General features: G+C 35.5%; 1 protein-coding gene across 20 annotated transcripts in view; it reads right to left on the bottom strand.

The window, feature by feature from the left end:
* Positions 1 to 13,886, bottom strand: part of BAZ2B (bromodomain adjacent to zinc finger domain 2B) — a 314,188-nt gene that overhangs the window by 43,333 nt on the left and 256,969 nt on the right. For all 20 annotated transcript variants that reach the window (XM_032355671.1, XM_032355672.1, XM_032355673.1 and 17 more), the window contains 5 exons: positions 12,114 to 12,254; positions 9,304 to 9,558; positions 7,866 to 8,080; positions 6,771 to 6,845; positions 5,156 to 5,399 (listed from right to left, as the gene is read on the bottom strand). In XM_032355671.1, the coding sequence (XP_032211562.1) occupies positions 5,156 to 5,399; positions 6,771 to 6,845; positions 7,866 to 8,080; positions 9,304 to 9,558; positions 12,114 to 12,254 (930 nt within the window). The remainder of the gene's footprint in view (positions 1 to 5,155; positions 5,400 to 6,770; positions 6,846 to 7,865; positions 8,081 to 9,303; positions 9,559 to 12,113; positions 12,255 to 13,886) is intronic.

Genomic DNA, 13,886 nt, shown 5'->3' on the forward strand with positions numbered 1-13,886 from the left:
TTACCAAGCCATGTTGCCATCAACCACTCGTGAACAGTTATTTCTACACCGGTATCATTATTGCCCTAATAAAAGGAAGTGAAAGGAAAATCTCAACAGTTTTACCGTTATCTATCATTATCCACTCCTTATCCAAATTCAGTGAACCAAATTACAAAAGCATTTTGGGCATACTTTTTGTGCTAATAGTAATATGATTTCTATTTGTGTTAAAAAAAAATCCTAAAATCTTTAAATTTTGACTCTCAAATAGATAATTCATATCTATAGGATTCTGAACAGATCTTCTGACCAAAGGATAAATGTTTGATAATTTGCTTATGTAAAAATAAAATTCAATCAACAAATATTTGAAATAAGACATGGCAGTAGCTATGTATCAGCCAAATTAACTAACTGCCCTTTCTAAGACTCTTCCTATGATGGAAAAGAAGTAGAATGTCAACTAAAGTTCTATTTAAAGGAGCTTTGGCTAATAGTCCCTATAATTTTAAGAAATATGAAAGAATCTGAAAGACCAGAGTGAAAGGCAAAAAGAAAACTAAGAACATAGAATCCCTGCCATTGTTCTCCACGGTTTATCATCCCACAGGGAGGGCCATGATATGTCCGTATATGCTGGAGTTTAATTGCCCACATAACTTTACATGCCTAGTTGTGAAGTTAAGGCTCACAAAAGTTTCAACACAGATCTAAGCATTAGAGAGATCCCATGTGTTAAAGGAATGAAAAGTGAGAAGATGGGATCATATTTGAGACAAAGGGCTATCCATGACTCAGTCAAGGGCAGTATTTTATAACTGAAAGAGATCATGTGGGTCTCTTCAATTAATCCTTTGAGAAGTATAACTACTGAGAGGCCAAATCTATTTTTGGAGGAATAATGTGCCTATCTTACCAGTTAGATTCATTAAATAGTTAAGATTTTATTTAATAGGAAATTGAGAAGTGGCTGCCAGTTCTTCATTATGAAGAATAGCTCTCAAATCATTTAAAGGAAATGCTAATTTGCCTTCTTAGGTCCTAAAATATTTATTATTTTTAAAAGCTTTTAAACTGTTTTCTCATATTAATAACAAGCAATATACATTTGCCAGAATTTTGATCAATGAAACCCTACAATCTAATTAACTCTATAGTTCAACACTCATAAAAAATATAGAGTACCACTTTAAATAATACATCTTGTCTAAGAAACATAATGATTTTTAAATAATTAATAATGATTTTTAATCTCCCTTAAAGAAAAAAAATGTATGGCTTGTTAATTTTCCATGTGAAAAAAGCAGCCAGGCAAAACAAATAATTTCTGTAAATAAACTCTAATTTAGTAGGATAACTACCCAGTATTTTAAAATTTATTAGAGTTAATACTTCAAAACAATTTATAATATTAAGTGCTGAAGAGTGATCCTAATTCTATGAAAAGGTGATTAATAAGATCAGAAAGGTTTAATTCCTGCTACAGAGTCAGCTTTTCTTGCCAAACGAAGCAGACCAGTTATAAATGGTATCTTTTGTTTGAGTAATTACAATTCTAATATCCAAATTATATAGCCTTCACATTATTTATCACAGCATGGAAATATATGATCAAGTGGTTTCAAAAGTACAACGTTATGAAATAATTAATTTCTGCAAGGAATCTCAATGTAATCTCCTTTTTAGATTGATACTCAAAAGAAGTAAAGCTCATTCTAGAGATTTTTATCATTTTAGTTTAAAATATAACATGGGAAAGAGTTTATGAAAACATTTTGCATTTATGCTATTTTTACTTAAGAAAACTGTATGACCATGACCTTGTAAGTTCCTCCACATTATCCAGATTCAGTCAAAATTTTGATTCAGTAATTCATCACTGGTTTTGATTAGGTATTATTTTCATACACTCTATCAATGAATTAATCCTTCTAAGTGTTCTTTCCTTATTTATCCAGCAGTACTTAGTTGATGTAGTAAAGGAAAAGAATTCTTTCTTGAGGGATGCCTAGGTGGTTTAGTTGGTTGGTCGTCTGCCTTTGGCTCAGGTCATGATCCTGTGGTCCTGGGGTCAAGTCTCCTATCTCGTTCCTTGCTCAGCAGGGAACCTGCTTCTCCCTCTGCCTGCCACTCCCCCTACTTGTGCCCAAGCGCTCTCTCTTTCTCTCTCTCTCTATGACAAGTGAATAAATACAATCTTTAAAAAACATTTTTAAAAAAAGGAGAGAATTATCTCTCAATTTCCTTAGCTAAACACTCCCAGAATTGAGGACAGAGGAATGATTGACAGTGTATTTTTTGAGTATCATTCTTCAGGCTTATCAGTATCATTAGCATTCTTTTCTGGTAAAAAGGGAACTTTGACCTTTATTTCCCTTTTATACATGTCTATTTCTGTGGCTTATGGTAGCTTCCATTAAACACACACACACACCCCCTCTATGACCTTGTCTTCTTTCCTGTATCCTATTCTTCAAAGCTAGCCCCTCTGCCTTGATTGAATACCCTCCAAAATCTTTAGGGACCTCATACCATTAATTATTCTCTTCATCTCTTTAATCTTCAACTCCCCCCTCTCTTATTTTTTTGACTCCCTTCAACCAAAAATCACCTTATATCTTTCACAGCTGAAAAATCCTTGGTCTTCATCTACTTCTAGGAACTAACTACCCTTTTTTCTGAGGCACCATGCTTAAAGCAGTCATTTTCACTTTCTCACTTCTTATTTTTCTCATTCATAGCCTGCTTTCCACCCCTGCCCTTCTAATGAAACTGTGGGCACTGGTTACCAATGAGTCCACATTGCCAAATTCAGCAAACACTTCCAGTCCTCATCACACGAGATTCCTGCTGCCTTGATACTATCATTGTCTCCTTTTGGAAATGTTTGTATTTTCTTGATTTTTATTACTACACAAGTAGAAAAGAGTTAACATTGTGGGCCTGACTGCTATCCTTTGAAAGCCTTGCTCTTAAGATTGGCCCTTGGTGTCTGGGAACTTGGATTTTATTTTATTTTATTTTATTTTTTAAAGATTTTATTTATTTATTTGACAGATCACAAGTAGGCAGAGAGGCAGACAGAAAGAGAGACAGAAAGAGAGAGGGGGGAAGCAGGCTCACCGCCGAGCAGGGAGCCCGATGTGGGGCTCGATCCCAGAACCCTGGGACCACGACCTGAGCCAAAGGCAGAGGCTTTAACCCACTGAGCCACCAGGTGGCCCTGGGAACTTGGATTTTAAAGGATTTCCTTCACTATGATCAGACTGGCTCACTAAACTGTGCTATCAATGTGGTTCATTCATACTTTTCTTCTGGGAGTCTGGAATTTTGGCTCATGCTATGCAAGTGGTGCCCATGTGACCATTCCCCTAGTAAAAACTCTAGGCACTAAGTCTCTAATGGGCTCTCCTAGTACACAACATTTCACATATGTTACAACTTATTGCTGGAAGAAATAAGCTCGTCCTGTGTCACTCCCTAGGAAAAGACTCTTAGAAGGTTGAGCCTGGTTTCCTCTGGATTTTGGCCCATAAGCCTTTTCGGGTTGTGCTTTGTTTCTTTTTGCTATAAGAATTCATAGACATAGCATAACTTGATTCTGAGTTCTCTGAGTTCTCTTACTAAGTCGCTGACTCTGGAGGTGAACTTGGGGATCCCTGACGACTACAGAAATCTCTTTCTATTTCTTCTTCATCAAAAAGCCTTGTGAGGTCTTAAATATCAGTGTTCCCTGGGGTTCCAACTTCAGTCCACTACTTTATACACTAAATCAATTCCCTGTGTATGTGTTAATAACCTCTATATCTATATTTTCAAGGCTGACCTTTTCTTCAGGCTTCAGATTCTTAAATCCAACTGACTGCTGAACTTCTGCATAGGTACTTCAAACTCAACAGGTCTAAAATAAGGCTGCTGTCGCTTCCTACCTTCCACTACCTGTTTTCTCCCCCATCCTCCCCTACCGTCTATTTAATCTGCTCCTCCTGATTTCTTGGTCTCAGTAATGGCAACAACAGCATGCAGTCTCCCAAGTCAGATAGTTGGAGTCAGTCCTACCCATCCATCAACCTACAAAGCACATCTTCAAATACTACTCATTCTTCCCACTATTTATTGAATCCTTTCCTCCTTTATCCCAACTACCATTAGCCTAGTTTCAGATGCCTCACAACTCATCTAAACTATTGCACTATCTCCTGACTGATCTTCCCACCTCTGATCTTGCCCTACCCAAATCTGTTTCTATCTTCTGCAGAATTGCTATAGTGAGTCACATAAAACTGAAGTCTGCCCAGGCGATTACCTTACTTATAATCCTCCAGTAGCTTCCTATCACCAAGAAAGTCTAAAATCCTAATACAGAGCTGTGTTGGATATGAGGCTCTCCAGTAATAGTAGGAGCACCTACTAATTCCCTTAAAGCACATTGTGGTTTCAGGCTTCTATGTCCTCACTCATGCTGTTCTCTCTGCCTGGAACACTTTTCTGTGGATTCTTCCCCAGGTCAACATGCAGCCCAATGAGTAGCTCAGCTAATGAGTCCAGAAAGACTTTGTGAGAATTTATTCCTCAAAAAGGTCAAATGCCCTTCCTTTGTACTTGACTAGCACATTGTAAATACTGCTACCAAATCAGTGAACACTTAACACATTACTTTTTCTTATTTCAAATATTCCTCAGTGAGAGTGTAAATTGAGAGGGGACTTCCACAGTGTCTTACTCATCTTTGTCAAAAGTGCCCAAAGCTAGGCACATAATAAATTGGTATTTAGAAAATCTACCAATCTCACTAAATCTGACAACACTTTTAGGACATGAAGGACCATGCAAATGAAAGACATTATGTTACCAGAATAAAGAGAATACCTGAAGTTAAGACTCTGAATAGTTCTCTCGAGAATGCTCACGTTATTATATAAAAAAGAAAAACTTCATTTCTCTTATTCGGTATAAGTGCCTTCTATGTGTAGGCATTATATTTAATATCTACTTAATTATCACAAAAAAACTTTAAGAGGTGAATCACACTGAGTTTTCAGATGAAGAATCTGAAGTAAATAATTGTCCAAATGAAGTTCAAACACAAATTCATTTGACTCCAAATTCTCTATTATTTTCCAATATGTTATGCAGTCTTTGTTAAGTTTAAAATCAACCTAAATTTGATTACCTCATCTTCACAGATATCAGTCTTCTTTCCTTTTTTGTCTTCTTTATCTTCTTCATCCTCATCATCTTCATCAGCTTGGTCATCACTATCATCATCGTCATCATCATCAAAATCACTGTCTCCTCCCTTCCTTCTTCGTTTGCGTCCTGGTGTGGGTGTGCCCAATGGATGCTGTTCTTCTCCAAGATCAATGCCACCTGAAGTGTCTCTTTTGCCTGTTTTCTTAGCATGAATGATTCTGAGCCTTTAAATATGAAAAGAATAATGATATGGTAAAGTCTTCTCTCTCTACTTTTTAGAAAGCGAAACATTTTTTAAAAAGATTTATTTATTTGAGAGAAAGAGAGAGCACAAGCAGGGGGAGGGGCAGAGGGAGAAGCAGACTCCATCTCAGGATCCTGAAGGCAGCCGCTTAACTGACAGAACCCCTCAGGCACCACTTGATTTTTTTTTTTTTTTTTTTTTTTGAGAGAGAGAGAGATGGAGAGTGTGCACATAGGGTGGGGGGAAGTAGAGGGAAAGGGAGAAAGAATCTCAAGCAGGCTCCATATCTAGCGCATAGCCCAACCCAGGGCTTGATCTCATGACCTGATCTGAAATCAAGAATCCAATGTTTAACTGATTGAGCCACCCAGGCACCTCAAAGAGCACAACATGAGCTTGAGCCAAAAATATCTTATGGTATTTTTGTCAATAAGGAATAAATCAATGATAATAAAAATTAGAATTGAGAAGTTTAATAAACATGTTTCCAGAAATTATAGAATGTATTAACTTTCAAGAATTATTTAGGATACCTCTTTGGAATTAGAGCACATTTAAAAAAGTAAAATTTAGAAGTCTGTAAAGATTAACTCTAGCAATGGCCAAGTGATAATTTCTGATCTTATACTATCAGACTGAATAAATTTCAGTTCAAATTACCATAAAGAAATTATCTTCTTAACACAGAAGTTGAATAATTTCAGCATTGTATTTCCTGGCAGGAAGCTAATTAAGTTTTAATGCTGAATACATTTGGATATGTTAGACCCTCTGTAAAAGCAAACTTTAATTAGAAAGCAATTAAAAAGGTGGTAATTCCAAACAGATTCTGTTTATGACAAAAGTAACCTGATAGCAACAACAATCTTAGAAAATGTGATTACTCGACTTCTTTGAAATAAAGAAGATAAATGGTCTGTTTTCTAAGTTTGAAGAATATGAGCTTAATGAAATCTCAGTGTAACTTTTGTCCACTGCAAATTCTGACCCTGAGTTTCATTAATTTCATATCTCATCCTTATTAAGCTTTACTATTCTTTTTTTTTTTTTTTTAAAGATTTTATTTATTTATTTGACAGAGAGAAATCACAAGTAGTTGGAGAGGCAGGCAGAGAGAGAGAGAGGAAGAAGCAGGCTCCCTGCTGAGCAGAGAGCCCCATGCGGGACTCGATCCCAGGACCCTGAGATCATGACCTGAGCCGAAGGCAGCGGCTTAACCCACTGAGCCACCCAGGCGCCCAAGCTTTACTATTCTAATTCTAAGACAAAATAAGGTTGCAATTTGTATGCTTTATAGGGGAACTTGTACAAAGGAAAAACAGTAAACTGATTTTAATAAAACAAGACTTACTTGCGAAGTTTACCTTCTACTACCCATTTATCTCTCCTCAAGTTTGACATATAATCAATGTTCTTATCAATTTCACTGTCAATGCAAAAATTGGAAGACATAAATTAATCCATTATGCAATACATTAGTTTGGTAATAAGCAAATTGATGCAGTTTTGGTAAGTACAAATGATGACTGTTTATGAATAGCAAAAACAATTGAAAATCATATTAATATATTTTCATATCTTAGAGATATATAGAAAACTTAAAATGTCCAGTAATGGTAGAAATGCATAGCTCTAAAATATCTGAATCAAACCTTTTTCTACAAAGGTAAAGGGTTGAAAGTAACATATTTAATCTGTAATATAACAAATAACAAGAACAAGATGGACATGGATTTGTTCATCAAATCTTGAAATACTACAGTGGAGAAATTACTTTGACTTTTAAATGAGGATATTTTTTTTAAAAAGTACAAGTTAATAAAATAATAATCTAAAAATATTAATATTACATTAGCACATAGTATAATAAAAAGTAGAATTATCCAATTCTAGGAATGGCTACTAAGGAAAATCAGGTAGTCATCTATCATTGAAAGACGTCAAAAAAGAAAAATTTTGGATTCTTTCAGTTTTGGTACTCTATTGTATAATTAAAACAAGTCACAAAGACTGTATACAGTATGATCCAAATTTTTGTTTCAACAGACTGCAAAGAAATACATTTAAATATTATTAGCAGTAGTCATCTCTGAATGGTGAAATCAAGTACAATTTTTTTTTTAAAGATTTTTAAAAATTTATTTATTTGACAGAGATCACAAGTAGGCAGAGAGGCAGGCAGAGAGAGAGAGGAGGAAGCAGCCTCCCTGCTGAGCAGAGATCCCGATGTGGGGCTCGATCCCGGGACCTGGGATCATGACCTGAGCCGAAGGCAGAGGCTTTAAACCACTGAGCCACCCAGGCGCCCCATCAAGTACAATTTTAATTTTTTTTTTTTGTGGTAGTCTGTTACTTCAAAATGTTCTATTAGGAGTTTGTATTATTTTGTGATTACACAAATTCAAAACAGAAAACAATCACCAAAAAGGTCTGGGTGTATGCTTACCTCACCACACTCTTACTGCATGCCAGTTCATTGATCAGGAAAGCCAAGACTGAAGCTTTCTGTGCTGGAGTATGAGCCTGAAAAGCTTTGGTTTTTAGGCTTTCAGTAAGTTCAGTTTGTCCACAATGGGCTTCCATAAAAATCTGCAAAATCTCAGAAACATTGTCTCGATTCACGCCAACATTCAGCAAATGTTCTCCAAGAGCTGTTTTGGCCTATAAAAATTTGACATTTTTATCAGTATTGATCATAACCATTCATGACATAAAAATAATACAATTTTAAAATATGGATATTAAATAATCTAGATATTACTGGCAAGGACTTTATTCATATTTTTGATGGAGTGGAGTTAAAAATAGGCAACAGATGATAGTCAAGTTTTTAAGTACTTGTAATCCTTCTATTCCTTCTTCAAGCCCCTGGTTAAAAGTTAGGCAGGGAGAATAGTATGTAATTCATGGGTAGAAATAGTCTATCATACCTTCCTTGACTATAGAGACTATCCTAAGCTTCTCCAGGCTTTATCTAGACATTCTATCAGTAGTGGTGGGGCTAGGTTCAAGAACATGACTACTGTGCTCTGGCTCTCAATGTCATGGGTGCCACTGCCTGCTATAGTGAATGACTAGAGAGATGGAAGAGAAATTAGCAGATGCATCTGGAAGTTTCTCACTCTACAATATTATCTACAGCAAAGCTGACCAAAATGTGTAGCTTAGTTGAAATTAAAATAAATTCGAACTTACTGGGTATCTGCGTTAAGAGTCTTAATGTGCTGGTCTGTAGATGCTTTGATTAGCCTCAGTTATTCACAGTGATTCAGAGAGAACACAGTATAATTTCAAAAGGCACACGTAAGTTCTAACTGCTTCATGAATTATGTTAATAATCATCATAATAATAATCATAATATCACATGGGTAATAGTAATCTAATATCATATGGGCATTTCTTTAAATGCTGACAGCTAGAGGAAAATAGTAATTTGGGAATGATCTATATTCCTTAGGCTTTATGAAATAGGTTTTTCTAGGTTTGTACCAATTTAAGTACAAACTGAAGCTGATCTACATTTGACTTGGTCAGACATGTAGAGAAAAATTGGATCAGTCTATACAGTCTTCTGCTAATATGCTAAAAGCCAGCTAACAATGCACTGATAGTACAAATTTTTATTTTTATTATTTTTTTTTATTTTTAAAAGATTTTATTTATTTATTTGACAGAGAGAAATCACAAGTAGATGGAGAGGCAGGCAGCAAGAGAGAGAGAGAGGGAAGCAGGCTCCTGCTGAGTAGAGAGCCCGATGCGGGACCCGATCCCAGGACCCTGAGATCATGACCTGAGCCGAAGGCAGCGGCTTAACCCACTGAGCCACCCAGGCGCCCCATGATAGTACAAATTAAAAAAAAAAAATTATAGATATATTTTTTACCTTGTATCCTGTAATTAGACCTGGATCACATACAGCAGCTGAGAGGAGCCTCACAAGCAAGTCTTGTACTTCACCCATGCTGTCCCCTATATTTAGCAATCCCTCTTGAAGAACACTCAGGTTTGGAACATCAATATTCACATCAAAGCCCAAAACTTTACCAAAGTTTCGTAAGAACTGCACCACCATGAGACAGTCTGAAAATGTACTTCCAGAGAGAACAAGTCCTGGAATACGAGGCAACTCTGGCAAAGGCTGCACATAAAACAAAATAATAAGTTATTTTAGAGCCATGATTTTGTATCTTCTGAAGTACAAGAAGTTGCTGTCTTTCTTTGTCCTGCATCACAGCCATGATTTTCCCTCTGGATTATAAATTCCCTGGGGGCATTTCTACAACCTCATGGTACTAAGTACAGACAGCTCTCGAATGCAAGTAACCAACAAAAAATTTTGGTTGAACCCAACATGAACTTAGATTTCTGCAAAAGAGAATGCTAATTTTAATTAATTTACATATTGATAAAAATTGGCTTATATGGCTGGAGCAATAGTTAGATAACATAAGAACATTTCAAAAATACCATGCCATGGACATACTTAGCAGAGTACTGATTTCTTCTAATGATGGAGACCAATTTATATCGCAAACTACTTGGGGAACTCAGAAACTAACATTGTGCATCAGAGGGCTGTTTGGTTGGGCACAGTGCATTTTTGGCTAATGAATGTGGACAAATTACTAGGTCAACATGATCAGAACCCATGACCCTATCAAGAACCCAGTTATACTGCAACTAACAGCCTTTAGGTTTCCTGTACATAGCAAAACATTAATACTGAGTTTCAATATCAAAATTAGAAAGCTGTCTTTTGCTCTTTTGCTCCTTCTCAAATATGTTTACATATTAACATTTCAATGGCTGAACTATAGTACTAGTTGTCATAAACATTTAAAAAATTAAGTAAATAGGTAATCTAAATTAAAAATATTTTTTCTACACGAATGGGATTTAATAATTCTTTTTTTTTTTAAGATTTTATTTATTTATTTGACAGACAGAGATCACAAGCAGGTAGAGAGGCAGGCAGAGAGAGAGAGAGGAGGAAGCAGGCTCCCTGCCGAGCAGAGAGCCCGATGTGGGACTCGATCCCAGGACCCTGAGATCATGTCCTGAGCCGAAGGCAGAGGCCTAACCCTCTGAGCCACCCAGGCGCCCTAATAATTGTATCTTAAACTTTATGGAAAGAAATGTGACTTGTAAATACTTCTATTTCTCTGAATTGTCTTGTTCAAAAATGTTCTCCTACCCTTCACTTACTGAAATAACTAACCAAATACTTTTCCTACAATATTATATGGAAACACAGAACTATGGATAATAGCTGATACCATACAAATCTTTTATGTTCCATTTGAAAACCATTTAATTCAGAGACTTTTCCTGAACGCTATCATACGCAGACATTTCCATGACTCTAAAAATGTATACAACAAAGCTAATAAAAATAAGGCTTAAAATGAACATATATTGATACAGTGCATATGGATTTAAATAAAAATAAAAGATGCAAGGAAATAAAGCTCAGTTAGAATTAAAAAGTATTTACTCACTATAAGGCTTTAATAAGTGTGTTAACTTACATATATGCCCTTTCTAGGCTCATTTTAAACATCCAATTGACTAAAACTGGCATTATGCTTTCATTTGCATTTAAAAGCATTTATGCTAAGTAACTAAATAGAATATTAATATAATTAAATCCTCACTGGAGTACTAAAAGTTTGCCTTAAGTACTTTAGAAAAGAGCTTACACAGATTAAGAGACACTCATTATTTGTATTACAGATGAATATGATTTATAAGTAAATATAGATGCTATTTATCAAGTATAATAATATATTGTTGAGATAGTATCATAGAGATAATATGAAGCATCAATATAATTTTCTAGAAATACCATTTTCTTAGAGTCAAACATAAAATATTTCTACTTGTAAGTATATGAAATCATGCCAGATACCAATATTATTTGGCTCTTTCCAAATTTCTACTTTTATATATTTTAGCCACATTACATATCTGTGAAGCACGACGGAAGGGAAAACACATATGAAGTACAGTGGTTGGATATACTTCTTGGCTTTCAAGATGATAAACAGTATGGACTCTGGAATTTAACAAACCGGAGACTTAATCCACGTTGCCACTTATTAGCAGTGTAATACTGGGCAAGTTCCTCAATCTCTTTGTGTCTCAGTTTTCCCATCTGTAAATGGGCATAAATATCAGTTCCCCAGGACTATGGTGAGGATTAAATGAGAGAATTCACTGAAAGCACTTAGCATAGTGCCCGGCATGTAATAAACACACTCAAGAAAAGTTAGTTACGATCACTAAAGCACTGAAGGAAGTTGTAGATTATAAATCTTCACTTCTTTAAATACCTACAGGTATGTGGTATGGAATTAGAGTTTTCTGTACCTAAATGCCTGGGAGGAACCAAATGACATATAGAAATTCTATCCACTTCTCTAATTCATCTTTGCAGATTTCCTCAGTATTTCTACTTCAATTTAAAAAGGTTTACAGTGCTCCACTTATGTATTAAATAGTGCCATTATTGGCATAGGAGCTCTAAAGAGGTTTATTGGTGGCTGTCCAGGAAAGGCAGACAGACCTTGACTTGGAAACCCACTGCTCTGGTTAAAAATGAAAGGCTTTTGTAATGGCAACTCCGGCAAAGGAATCAGGTGAGACACAGGAAAAATTAAAGTTATTAATGAAATGTTTCACATGATAAATTACCTTTTGGTCTGCTAAGCACATATCTTCATTAGGCTTCTTTAGTTCCTTTGCCATTTCTAATTCTAATCTTCTTTGCTCTAGTTTACGTTCTTTATTTAATCTTTTCTCATCACGTTTTTCTTGTTTCAACCGTTCTTTTTCCTTAAAAAGAAAATCAAGTCCAAAAGTCTCTTTAATCATTGTATGTGTTTGAAAAACCTCCAGTTAAAATTTTAAAAAGTTATCAAAAGGTTATTATTTCCATGAACAGAATTCTCTTAAGAGATTTAGGAATAGACTTAGAAACATAGAAACATACATAGAAACAATTACTTATTTTCACCCTTTGAATTTTAAAATAACCTTATGACTGTGTGTGTGTGTTTGTATTATCAATATTAGATTTAACTCAGATTATTCCATTGTTCAAGATTTATTCAATCCTTCCCTAGGTTACAAGATGAGAATAAAATACTTATTAACAAAAGCAGATATATAAAATGCACATGGGTAATTAAATATTTATAAAATACAGTTAGCTTAGTATTAACACAAATTTTTGTGTAACTCCATCCAAGAAGCAAGGGAAGATTTACAGCATGAAGTGGAAACAACATGCTTGAATTTGCAAAAGTAGTTCTTACAATTAACTAGTCTTTGATGAACCTAAAATACTATTTACCACTATAAACAACATATATATAAAAGGATTCTGATATATCAACTATATAATCAACTATTACCACTATAAACAACATATATATAAAATGGATTCTGAAGGCAATTACAAAAGCATTCAAAAAATATTTTCTGTAATGGCAGCAAGATGAAAATAGTTGTCCTGTCTCCCTGTTGAAGGGGACAACATTCTGTTGGAAGAAGTCAAAATTTTCTACGATATATTAGTGTCAGTACTTTATTGCCAGACCTCAAATACAATTCTTACTCAGATGAGAAATAACAGTGGAATCATCGGCTGCTCTAACCTATTACCTCACACATTTGACACATTCATGATGGGCTTACTTTTTTTTTAATTTTTAAAAAGATTTTATTTATTTATTTATTTATTTGTCAGAGAGAGAGAGAGAGAGAGCGCATGCACACAAGCAGGCAGAGTGGCACGCAGAGGCAGAGAGAGAAGCAGGCTTCCTGCCGAGCAAGAAGCCCGATGGGGGACTCAATCCCAGGACCTGAGATCATGACCTGAGCCAAAGGCAGCGGCTTAACTGACTCAGCCACCCAGGCGTCCCGAAGGATGGGTTTACTTTTATAAAACTGGACATGTCTCTTCATTAACTAAAAATCTTTCAATTTTCTTTATTTTTATCAAAATAAAGTCCAACTCCTTACTTCCGAATTCAAGACTCTCTCCCTCTTTTTTTTTTTTTTAATCTTATCTCCCAGTTTTGTATTCTATGTAGATTTAGTCAAGCTATTCGCTATTCCTGATGAACATCTTGTTTCCTCACCTCCTTATATTGGTGCACTCCAAGCAGGAAGGTCAGTACTCCACCTTAATCTTATTTAAACACTACCACTTCCTCCCTAGTACCAATTTCTCTACCTATAATTTTAACATTGCACTCATTGCTTTGTTTTATACAGACACACACACACACACACACACACACACACACACACACACTAGCATTTTTGCCCATATTCTAGCTATCCCTGTTTCAATTACTATGGCTAAGACAGCATCCTAACTGCTGTGGGAGGGCATGCCACAGGGGAGACATAGAGGAGTGGATATTCCAGGCAGAGTAGAGAAAGCACAGTGTATTAAAG

The sequence above is a fragment of the Mustela erminea genome, chromosome 8 (genome assembly GCF_009829155.1).
Source record: "Mustela erminea isolate mMusErm1 chromosome 8, mMusErm1.Pri, whole genome shotgun sequence".
NCBI classification, from domain to species: domain Eukaryota; kingdom Metazoa; phylum Chordata; class Mammalia; order Carnivora; family Mustelidae; genus Mustela; species Mustela erminea.